Source organism: Hemitrygon akajei, chromosome 17 (genome assembly GCF_048418815.1).
Source record: "Hemitrygon akajei chromosome 17, sHemAka1.3, whole genome shotgun sequence".
Classification (NCBI taxonomy): domain Eukaryota; kingdom Metazoa; phylum Chordata; class Chondrichthyes; order Myliobatiformes; family Dasyatidae; genus Hemitrygon; species Hemitrygon akajei.
Window position 1 is genome coordinate 68932602 of NC_133140.1, and position 12914 is coordinate 68945515.

At 43.1% G+C, this 12914-nt stretch overlaps 1 protein-coding gene across 1 annotated transcript in view; it reads left to right on the forward strand.

Moving 5' to 3' along the window:
* Positions 1-12914, forward strand: part of LOC140740814 (rifampicin phosphotransferase-like) — a 196223-nt gene that overhangs the window by 74346 nt on the left and 108963 nt on the right. The window contains exons 17-19 of the mRNA XM_073070343.1: positions 4074-4191; positions 5089-5189; positions 6766-6837. Coding sequence (XP_072926444.1) covers positions 4074-4191; positions 5089-5189; positions 6766-6837 — 291 coding nt within the window. The remainder of the gene's footprint in view (positions 1-4073; positions 4192-5088; positions 5190-6765; positions 6838-12914) is intronic.

The following is a 12914-nucleotide window of genomic DNA, read 5'->3' on the forward strand; positions in this document are numbered from 1 at the left end:
TGAGATTACTTGTACATTAATCTTAAATTGTGACAGCAGAACATATCCTTTATTGGTTAGAATTAGCTTGCAGTTTAGGGTTTGAATATGTGTGGTAACTTGCCCTGAGCTATTACTAGGCCAGCAGGGGATCCAGATCATCTAGGCGGTGAGTGAGCAAGGCGAAGGTCAGGGGATGTAAAAAACTACAGCTGCTGGAATCCAGAGAAACAAACAATCTGCTGGAGGAACTCAGTGGTTTCAGGCACCATGCCTCTTAGTGAAACTCAGTGCCAATACCAAGCTAAATACATAACGTATGTGATGAGGAATCTTCAAGTCATCGAATTGTTATGACACAACAGGCTGCCACCTAGCTTTGTTACTCAGTCAGATTAAATAGAGGAAATTAAGTGAATGAGAAATGATTTATTATACAAACATGAGGTAGAAGGAGAATATTTAATAAAATGTATTTCCTTTGTTGAATCTTCAACGGATACTGTAAGGAAAAGGAGCAGAATTAGGTCATCTGACTCATCAAGTATGCTCCACTATTTGATCATGGCTGAATAATTTTCCCTCTCAACCACATTAACAAAGAAAAGAGTATTTGTAAATTTAATTAATGCTTAATGCTAGTGAGGCGTTGGCTAATAATTAGACTTGAACTTAAATTCACTAGAGAACGTTAAGTCCATCTTATAACACACACACAAGATGCTGGAGGAACTCAACAGGCCAGGCAGTATCTAGTCCATGGATGCTGCCTGGCCTGATGAGTTCCTCCAGAATTCTGTGTGTGTTATCTTGATTTCCAGCATCTGCAGTGTTTTTTTTTCCTGTTTGTGAAGTCTCTCTTTTAACCATCTTTCAAATGCAGCAGAGGCTGGCCAGTGCTGTACCAGTGATGACATGGTATTACTTAGGGTATAAACTATTAAAGATTGTCTTTAACTGGTGATTCTGTCTACACTGAAAGCTGCTGCATCTTTTGTGGGTAGGTATTTGTAAATTCTATGAGCATGGTAATTACCTTGATGACAAATAATAGGTGATGATTTTTTCATTGAATCACGAGCCAGGCACATCAAAGACCCACCATCCAGGCCATACTCTCTTCTGGCTGCTACCATCCGACAGGAGGTACAGAAGCCATAGGTCCCACACCAGCAAGTTCAAGAACAGTTATTAACCTACAACCATCAGGGTCCTGAACTAGCGTGCATAACTTCAATCACCACTTCCTTGAAATGATTCTACGACCTACGGACTCACTTTCAAGCACTCTGTACAACTCATAATCTTAGAATTATTTTTTATTTGTACATTTTGTCATCTTTTGCGCATTGGTTATTTGTCAGTCTTTGTCAGTTTATAGTTTTACAAAAATAACCACATAACCATATAACAATTACAACACGGAAACAGGCCATCTCGGCCCTTCTAGAACGTGCTGAATGCTTACTCTCACCTAGTCCCACCGACCTGCACTCAGCCCATAACCCTCCCTTCCTTTCCTGTCCAGATACCTATCCAATTTATTTTTAAATGGCAATATCAAACCTGCCTCTACCACTTCTACCAGAAGCTCATTCCACACAGCTACCACTCTTTGAGTAAAGAAGTTCCCCCTCATGTTACCCCTAAACTTTTGCCCCCTTACTCTCAACTCATGTCCTCTTGTTTGAATCTCCCCTACTCTCAATGGAAAAAGCCTATCCATGTCAACACTATCTATCCCCCTCATAATTTTAAATACCTCTATCAAGTCCCCCCTCAACCTTCTACGCTCCAAAGAATAAAGACCTAACTTGTTCAGCCTTTCTCTATAACTTAGGTGCTGAAACCCAGGTAACACTAGGAAATGATATTGTATTTCCTTTCATTCCTGTAAGTGCCTACAAGAAACTGAATCTCAAGGTAGTATATGATAACATACACTCATTGTGCTGACAAAGACATTTTGAACTCCCACTGTGCCTGGTTGTTCCTCATCCATTTTGATCACATGAAGTAATTAAGTGAGTTGCATTCTTTCATGGAAGCTTTGAGAACATGCCCTCTTCTTTCTCTGCCTCTCTGGTAATCTCTTATCATGACAGAGTTCAGAGCAGAGTTCCATTTTCAGGGGTCTCGTGAGGCATGGGCAGCTTTGGGAGCTGGTTACGTGAGCTTAAAACTTCAAGGCTAGGGATGTTGACCTGGGAAAGGAGGCTAATATTCATTTGCTTATCCTGCCAGTGGATCTGCATGGTTTTTTTTTTTGGGAACAGCGTTAATGGTAAAGGTACTGTTGAGCAAGAAGTTGCAGGAATTAGACTAAGAGAAATGACAATATAATTCCAAGGGGGGATGATATATGATTGTGGAAGAGAGCCTTCAGGTCATGTTGGTTCCATGCATCTCATGCCTTTGTCTTAGTAGAAGTTGTAGAACTGGGAGGTGCTGTCAAAGTGGCTTTGCTGATTAATTGGCATGCATTTAATAGATGCTGCAGTCTGTATTCACATTGTACCAGTAGCAAAAGGAATGAAAGTTCAATTTGAGGAATAAGATGCGAGTTGGATGGTTTGCTGTGACCAAGATGGTATCAAGTACTTGTGTGTTGTGCAAGCTGCACTCACTCAGGTTCGTGAGTTATTCTATCACACTCCTGACTGCCTTGTAGATAATGGGAAGGCATTGGGATGTTAGGAGACTCCAAAATGCCCATCCTCTCACCTGCTCTTGTAACCAAGTACATGTGTAGCTGATTCAGATGTGCTTCTGCAAGATGGTGTCTCTGAGATGCTGATGGTGGGGAATTTGCTGATGGCAGCTCCATCGAATGCCAGGAGTAGGTGGATGCAGACACGATGCTTCCCTTTGTCGTGAATGTCTAGATCTTAAATGTTGTGGTTGTACGATAAAGGATTGGAACTGACATGAGGAGGCAATTGTTTACTTAGAGATCATAAGACATATGAGCATAATAAGGCCATTTGGTCCCTATTCCAGCATTCAAGCAGTTTATTATCTCGTTCAACCTCAATCTTCTGCCTTCTCTCCGTGACCTTTGAAGCCCCAACTAATCAAGAATCTATCAACCTTTGCTTTAAATTTATCCAATGTCTTGGTCTCCTCAGCTATCTGTGGGAATAAATTCTACAGATTCACCAACCTCTGGCTAAAGAAATTCCTCCTCATCTCTGTTCTGAAGGGACGTCCTTTAATTCTGAGGCTGTGCCTTCTAGTCCCAGATTCTTCCAATATTGGAGACATACTCTCCAAGTTCACTCTATCTGGGCCTTTCAGTGGTAAATCAATGGAATTTTCCACCAAGTCTCTGAATATATTTAGGATGGAGAATCTTTTCTAAACAGCAAAGACAGAAGTATGTGTGAGAGAGGGAAAGCATATGGAATCAAGATGTAAGATTAGCAATGATTATGCAGAATAGTGGAGCAGAATGACCCGTTCCATTCCTACTTTACTTTGGTTTTAAGTATCACCAGCCTTTTCTGCTTTTTTTTCCATATTTCTAGCATCTCTGGTGTTTTGATGTTTGTTTATTAAAATAATACATAAGCAGAAACCAGCATTCCCTTCCTGATTTTTACTCTGCGGTTCCCATTCTGCTGCCAAAACTAACTTAAACTCTCTCCAACAAAATTAACAAAACCACCAAGGTAAGGAGGTGATGAAAAACTTTATAAAAATATTAACTATCTCACAATTGTGCACATTTCTGGTTGCCACACAGGAGCAAGGATGTGTATTGCAATGGTACAGGAGGCTCACCGGGGACTCTGCCTGGAATGTGGTGTTTTAATTATGAGGAGAGAGGCTGAGGGGAATCTGATGAACATAAATAAAATTGAGGATCATTGAAAGAGTAGGGAGTGGGAAACCTCCCTCCTTAGCAGATGACTCCAAGACTTGAGGGCATAGTTTAGGTTAAGGATTAAGAGGTTTAAAAGGGACGATGATGCTGTGTTAAATGCTGAATCACTAAAGCAGCCAGCCCAAGTCAGGCCTCGAGCCAACAATTAAATTTAAAATAGAGACACTTGCAAACAGATTTATGCTGTATCTTTCATATTTTCCTCTAGTCTGTGATGAAAGGTCTTGCAGAACCTGACACCATCACCCTCTCGTGCAGTCCAAAAGGACAATGTCACATCCTCAAGAAGGAAGCTGGAGCAAAGCAGAAACAGTTCCGACAAGCAAGTAAGTGGTGGAGGCAAACCAGTGCCTGCTGGCTTTTAGAAGCCCTGAGGAATAAAACTAGTCCCTACAAACAGCTGAGTTCTTGTTGAGGCAGGATTTAAAATGTTAAACATGTCAAACCTCAACCCAAACCCACTTCGAAACTGCACAATTGCACTTTTCCAATTTAATAAAGACATACTGACATGTCATATAAAACAATATAACTTCTTGTACAACACACAAGCTCGATCTGTAAATTTTACCCCGTCCATCTGTATAATCTCTGACAATAAGAAACTGATAAGCATTCAGCATGCCCTGATGGCAATCAGGCAACATTTTTGCAATGAGCTCCTGTGGTGAACTAGATATACCTGTCTGACTGCTCCTGTGGCTCCTCCCACAGACCCTGCTGACTGCTCCTGTGGCTCCTCCCACAGACCCCTGTATAAAGGCGACTGTGGGCTGCTGCTCTCCCTCATTTTCCCCAGGATGTAGTGCTGTTTATTCTTCCAGTCAATAAAAGCCGATATCTCGTTTCCTAAGTCTCAGCGTGAGTTATTGATGGTGCATCAGCTCCCAAACTGTTAGTCTCCCACGACTTCTCCAACTTTCAAAATGAGGTCTCCTTTGTGATCCCATGCAAAACTCTCACTGCATCTTGTCCCTGAGGCACACTAAACCTTCTCTCCCTAATTAGCCACAGAACCTCTCCACAATCAGTCCTTCTCTCTCCCTCCCTAGCCCCAGTTCCCCCACAAGATCACTCCAACCACCTTCCCCTTCCACAATTACTCCCAATTTTAGCCCTTCACCCCAAATTATTAAATAAAGGAAACCAGAGTCTGAATCCAAATTGATTAGAGGAAATGAGGCCTATTCTCCACACTTATCAGAGCCTTTTAACCATTTCAGGTGAAGGCGGAGTTATGGTTGAAAACACTTCAGTTTCAGATGCTTCAGAATGCTGCATGACAGAGGATATGATTCTGAGATTAGGACTAGTGGCCTTTCAGGTTTGTATTATTTCTTGCAGAATATTTAGAATTGGTGAATATAGAAACAGTGCAGCATTGGAACAGGCTGGCGACCTAACTAATCCCATCTGCCTGCATACAATCTGTTTCTCTCCATTCCCTACCTGTTTGTGCATCTGTCTAAATGACTCTTACATTACTGTCATATCTATTTCTGCCACTTCCCCTTCTAGGTACCTGCCACTCTCAGTTATATAAAAAAAACATCCTTTTAGCTATCCCCCTCTAACCTTGAATCTGTGACCTCTTGTATTTCATATTTCCACCTGGGAAGAAAATCGTTGGGTATCTACCCTACTTGCCTTTCATTAATTCTATATAATTAATATTTATCAACTTTGTCTATTTATAAACCGTAATGTTATGTGTATAGACAACCAGTTAATGATGCAATGATGTCCTGTTCATAATTCTATATTGAGTGTGCTTGGGAAAGGATTTGGGAATAACAGGTGCAAGGTAAATACAGAACAAGGCAGTATGGTGAAGCAGAATTTAATGCTGACGCCTCATGGCTCCTGGAATCCAGTTTTATTTTTGACTTTGGGTGTTGTCTGAGTAGAGTTTGCACATCCTTGCTGTGTATTTCCTCCCATACCCCAAACTAGTTGGTTAATCGGTTATAGGACCATATCCCTTAATTTCAGTTGATGGCAGAAAGAAACAAAGGGGATGTGTGAGAGGGCTGTATATGGTTTTATATATATATACTTTGATAAGAAATTTACTTTGAAGAGGGGTACAGTGTAGGAATCAAGGAGAAGGGAATGGAACTGATAGCTTTGCATTCCTAATGATCAGTGTAGACATCTGTATGTAGCTTCCTGATGCACCATCAATAACTCTTGGAGACGTGAGATGAGATATAGGCTTTTATTGGCTGGAAGAAAGAACAAGCAGCAATTGACCACCACACTGCATCCTGGAGACTGAGGCCGGGGCGGTGTCCCTGATCGCCTTTATACCGGGGTCCGTGGGAGGAGCCACGGTCAGTGGGAGGAGCCACAGGAGCAGTCAGCAGTGTCCAGACAGGTATATGTAGTTCACCACACCTCCATGTTAATATGTTAGAAGTGAAATAATACCATTAACACACAGGCTTCATTAACTATTAGTATATGTTTCAAGGAGGTGATTACGAAAGAGAATTTGACAAGTGAGCCAGAAAGGTTTAGGAAGTTCAAAAAATGAGGACTCAACTGGCTGTAGACATGATGACAGTAGAGGCAGACTCTTGATCAGCGACGCAGAGATACTGGTACATTGTCGGAGTGGAGGGATTGCCAGGGATAGAGATGGGGATTGTCAGTCAGAGGTTTTGTATTGGCAAAGTGCTGAACCAGGAGTGAGTACAGGACTGGTGTGTTTAGAGAAACTTGTGCAAGCTGGAATACAGGCAGCAGGGTTTCAAAAGGGCTGAAATTCATGAAAGCTGTATAGTGGAGGCCAGATTGAGATAGCTTTGGAAATATCAAATCTATATTCACAAAGGCATGCACACCAGAATATGAGTAGTGGTAAAGGCATGAACATTTTCTATGTCTTTGTACCCCAGGTGCAAAAAATCTACAGAACTCCAAGGGATCTTGAGTGGGCAATAAAAGATTCTCACATTTACTTACTGCAGGTAAGATTTTTAAAATACTGCAAAACACCAGCACACTTTGCATAATGCTTTACAGTACCACCAACCTTGCGATCACAGTCGGGGTTCAATTCTGAACTACTGTGGTAAAGAGTTTGCCTGTTCACCTTGTCACTGTGTCAGTTTCCTTCGGGTGCTGAGTAATGTCCCACATTCCAAAGATTATTAAATTATGGGCATGCTCTGCTGGCACCGGATGCATGGCAACCCTTGTGGGCAGCCCCGGCATGTCCATGGGCCGTTGATTGTTGAGACAAATGAAGGAGATGTCCTCCTTTTTCAAAGAAAGGGGCTTCCCTTCCTCCACCATCAACGCTGCCCTCAACTGCATCCCTTCCATTTCACGCACGTTTGCTCCTACCCCCATCCCCCTGCCACCCTACCAGGGATAGGGTTCCTCTTGTCCTCACCTACCACCCCACCAGCCTTCGCATCTGGCACATAACTCTCCGGAACCTCCCCAATCTCCAACGGGATCCCTCCACCAAGCACATTTTTACTCTGACTCTCCCCCCACTTTCTGCTTTCCACAGGGCCTCCCTTGTCCATTCGTTCCTCTCCGCTGATCTCCCAGCTGGTACTTACCCTTGCAAGCAGAAGAAATACCCCAACTACCATACACCTCCTCCTTTGCTACCATTCAAGGCCCCAAGCAATCCTTCCAGGTGAGGCAACACTTCACCTGTGAGTCTATTGGGGCCATATGCTGTGTCTGGTGTTCTTGGTGTGGTCTCCTGTACATTGGTGAGACCTGACGTAAATTGGGAGATTGTTTTGCTGAGTACCGACGCTCTGTCCGCCAGAAGAAGCGGGGTCTCCTAGTGGACACCATTTTAATTCTACTTTCCATTCCCATTCCGATATGTCAATTGATGGCCTCCTCTACTGTCACACTGAGGCTATATTCAGTTGGAGTAACAACACTTTATATTCAGTCTGGGTAGCATCCAACCTGATGGCATAAATATCGATTTCTCGAACTTTCGGTAATGGCCCAGGAACCACCCCCCCCCCCCCCCCACCAATCCCCATCCCTTTTCCCTCCTTCACCTTATTTCCTTGCATTCCCATCAACTCCCTCCTTTTCTTTTTTCCATGGCCTTCCATTCTCTCCTGTTGGACTCTCCCTTCTTCAGCCCTGCATCTCTTTTTTTCTCCAGTCCTGCCAAAGGGTCTCTGTCCAAAACGTCAACTCTACTCGTTTCCATAGGGGCTGCCTGGCCTGCTGAGTTCCTCCAGCATTTTGTATGTGTTGCTTGGATTTCCAGCATCTACAGATTTTCACTTGTTTGTGACGCATTTCTTTGTGTGTTTGGATGTTTCGATGTACATGTGACAAATACAGCTAATCTCTCATGCAAACTGAAGGGACTGAACTTCCCACCTCAGCCATCGGTACCTGGAGCACAGAGCAGCAACTTGAGAACACAATGAGTCAGAGTTTCCCATTACATTCCTTGTACTCTTCAACAGGTCAACACTTATAGTATAATGACATTGTACAATCAAAACAACACAAATCTACCTTGATCTTAAGTCTTACTTCATTGACAGTAATCCTTAAAATCACCTGCTGGCAGATGATTTTAAACTACTTCGGATTATATTTGGAAGAGAAATTGCTTGAAGAATTTTGATGGCCAGGCTTGCTGGTATTTTAGTCAGAGGAAGATATTTGTTATTATCCTTGGTACTCCAGGCTTGCATTCATTGGCTGCTCTCTGTTGCACAGCACTGATATAAAATGGTGAATTAGGGTGTATTTTTGAGACTATAAAAAAACTAACAGTAATAGAAGGAGATGTGGGCCAGTGATTCTTGAGCACACGTATTTCATTTGGCAAAAGATTCGTATCAAGTGCCAGGGTAGCGAGGCATTTAGGGCAACACTTTACAGAACCACCTCTGAGAGGACCACAATCTTGTGGTTTGGAGGCTTGTGTGCCTCAGTGACCCGGAGAACCATGCTGGCTGGAGTCAGGGCTTTACGCTTTGGCTCTTGGTAGGGTCACCCATGCCAAGCAGGTCAATGGGTAGAGCCCAGACTAAGAGTGGTCCACCAGTCCTCCAGATTCGGGGGTTAATTCAGGGCTAACAACCCTGAATAGCAAAACAAAATTGTCATGGATACAGCAATGTAGAACCCCCTCCTGCTGAGTACAACGGTATTCCTGGGTCTCCACTCAGGACTTCCATCACTAACAGTAGTGAAAATCGAGAGGAAGCTACTGACACGATGAAGGAAGCCCTGAACACTGCCAGAGATGGAGGGCCTTCACTGCTGCCCTAAATACCAGCGGCGTAACAGGCAGTGAATAAGTTTACAGAAGCAGCGATCACCAGTCGTGTTTAAATTCCTGCGGCTGCCTGTAAGGAGTTTATGCTTTCTCCCCATCACTGTGTGGGTCTCCTCCAGGTGCTCTGGTTTCCTCCCACATTCCGAAGAAATATGGGATAGGGCTATGTTGGTGCCGGAAGCGTACCGACACTTGAGGGCTGCCCACTGCACATCCTCGGATGGTATTGGTTGTCGACACAAAACCACACATTTACTGTGTGCTTTGATGCACATGTGAAAAATAAAACTAATTTTCTATAAATGGACACGGTGAGAAGATTAATATCAAATGTCCCAATTATTTTATTCTGTTTCTACCAAATTTAATCTATTTTGAATTAAGGCTTCAGTACCTTAAGACCACAAGGCATAGTAGCCACTCTGCTCATCATGTTTGATCTGCCATTTGATCATGGCTGATTTATTATCCCTCTCCACTCCATTCTCCTTCCTCCTCCCTGTAACCTTTGGCACCCTGACTAATTAGGAACATGTCAACCTCTGTTTAAATATACTCAATAATCTGGTCTCCACAGCCATCCGTGGCATTGAATTGCATAGGTTCACCACCCTCTGGCTAAAGAAATTCTTTCTCATCTCTGTCTTAAAAGGATGTCTGTATATTCTGAGGCTGTGCTTGCTGGACTTAGACCCACCAACTACAGGAAATATCCACTCCACATCCACTCGGTTTAGGCCTTTCAACATTCCACTGGTTTCACCGAGATGACCTCTCTCCTCCCCCCCCCCACCCCCGCATTCTTCTAAACACCAGCAAGTACAGGTCCAGACCCATAAAATACTCCTCATACATTAACCCTTTCACTCCCAGAAACATTCACGTGAAACTCCTCTGGACCCTCTGCAGTACCATCACAACCTTCCTTAAATAAGGAGCCCCAAACTATTCACAGTACTCCCAGTGTGACCAACATCTTATAATGTCTCAGCATTACATCCCTGCTCTTATATTCTAGCCCTCCGGAAATGAATGCTAACATTGCATTTGCCTTCCTCACCACTGACTCAATCTACAAGTTAACCTTCAGGGAATCCTGCAGAAGAATGCTGAAGTCCCTTTGCACCTCTGATTTTTGAATTTTCTCTATGATTAGAAAATAGTCTACACCTTTATCCCTTCTACATGTACATAAACTTCCCTACTGCCACTTCGATCTGCCACTTCTTTGTCCAATTATCCAATGCGTACAAGATCTTCTGCAGACTCTCTGCTTCCTGAACACTGCTTGCTCCTCCATCATCTTTGTATCATCCGCAAACTTGGCCACAAAGTCATGAATTCTGCCGTTCAAATCATTGACGTGTAGCGTGAAAAGAAGCAGTCCCAATACCATACCCTCTGGAACACTACTTGTCACAGGTAGCTACCCAGAATAGCTTCCCTTTATTCCAAATCTTTGCTTCCTACCAATCAGCCAGTCTTCTATCTGCGTTAGTATTTTTGCTCTTGTATTGTTAAGCAGTCTTATGTTCAGCCTTCTGAAAATCCAAGTAAACAACACCCATTAACTCTCCTATGTCTAACCTACCTGTTACTTCCTCAAAGAATTCCAGTAGATATGTCAGGCAAGATTTCCACTCATAGAAACCATGCTGACTTTGGCCTATTTTATCATGTGCATTCAAGTCAACCAAAACTTCATCCTTATAATGGACTCCCAGCATCTTCAGCATCACTGAAATCAAGTTAATTGGCCTTATAATTTCCTCTCTTCTGCCCCCACTTCTTAAAGAGTGGTATGACATTTGCAGTTTTCGAGACCTCCAGAACCATAAAAGATCAAGTGATTCTTGAAAGATCACTACTAATGCCTCTGCAATTTCTTCAGCTACCTCTTTCTGAGCCCTGGGGTGTAGTCCATTTGGTCCAGGTGAGCTAACTACCTTCAGACCTTTCAGATTTTCAAGCACCTTCTCTTTAGTTATAGTGGCTACACACACTTCTGCCCCCTGTCATACTCAAATTTCTGGTATACTGCTAGTGTCTTCCACAATGAAGACTGGCACAAAATACTTATTGTGCTGATCCACTATATCTTTGATTTCCCCCATTACTACCTCTCCGGTGTAATTTTCTAATGGTTCAATATCAGCTCTTGCTTCTGTTTTACTCTTTATATATCTGGGGGAAAAAAAACTTGCTGTCTTCTTTGATATTATTGACTTTCTTGTCTTCATATTTCATCTTTTCTCTCCTTATGGTTTGTTCAGTTGCATTCTGCTGATTCTTTTTAAAAAGCTTTCCAATCCTCCAACTTCCGACTAATTTTTGCCGACTCTTTTGCTTTTCTGCTGTACTTGACTTCCCTTGTCATGCACGGTTGCCTCATTCTCCCTTTAGATGTATTTAGATGTATTCTTCCTTTAGATTTGTGATGTATCTGTCCTGCACCTTCCTTACTTGAGGAAAGATGTACTGGCTTTGGAGGCGGTGAGGGAGGAGGGTCACGAAGTTGGATCCAGAGATGAAGGGGTTAGCCTATAAGGAAGGATTGAGTTGTCTGGGACAGTACTTGCTGAAATTCAGAAGAAGAAAAGCAATCCTAACAAAACACATAAAATTATGAATGGGGTTGATAAGCTAGAGGCAGGAAAGTTGTTTCCACTGTTAAATGAGAGAACACAGCCTCAGGTTTCAGGGGAATATACTCAGTGACCACTTTATTAGGTACATATGTTGACTTCTGTTGTAGAAACTTATCTTTTGCACACCACCATTACAATGCATTATTATTTTAGTCACCTTCCTGTCAGCACGAACAAATCTGGCTATTCTCCTTTGACTTCCCTCATTAACAAGGCATTTTCACCCACAAAACTGCTGCTCACTGAATTTTTTTTAATGTGTTGTTTGCATCATTCTCTTTTAACTCTGAAGACTCTTTTGATATTCTTAACACACCCTGTCTGACGCCAGCAATCAAAGTCACTTAGATCACATTTTTTCCCTATTCTGATATTTAGTCTGAACAACAACTGAACCTCGGGACCATGTCTGCAAGCTTTTATGCACTGAGTTGTTGCCACATGACTGGCTAATTAGATATTTGCATTAACAAGCTGGTGTGCCCAAAAAAATAGCTTTGGAGTGTAGATTTAGGATGGAAATGAGGAGAGATTTTTCCCCCAGAGAGCAAACATGGAGCCCCCCCCCCCCCCAACTTTCTGCTTTCCGCAGGGATCGCTCCCTACACGACTCCCTTGTCCATTTGTCCCCCCCATCCCTTCCCACCGATCTCCCTCCTGGTGGCATTTATCCTTGTAAGCGGAACAATTGCTACACCTGCCCTTACACTTCCCTCCTCACCATCATTCAGGGCCCCAGACAGTCCTTCCAGGTGTGACGACACTTCACCTGTGAGTCGGCTGGTATGATATACTGCATCCGGTGCTCCCGGTGTGGCCTCTTATATATTGGTGAGACCCAACGCAGACTGGGAGACCGTTTCGCTGAACACCTATGCTCTGTCCGCCAGAGAAAGCAGGATCTCACCGTGGCCACACATTTTAATTCCATGTCCCATTCCCATTCTGATATGTCTATCCATGGCCTCCTCTACTGTCAAGATGAATCCACACTCACGTTGGAGGAACAACACCTTATATACCGGCTGGGTAGCCTCCAACGTGATGGCATGAACATTGACTTCTCTAACTTCCGTTAATGCCCCTCCTCCCCTTCTTACCCCATCCTTGATAT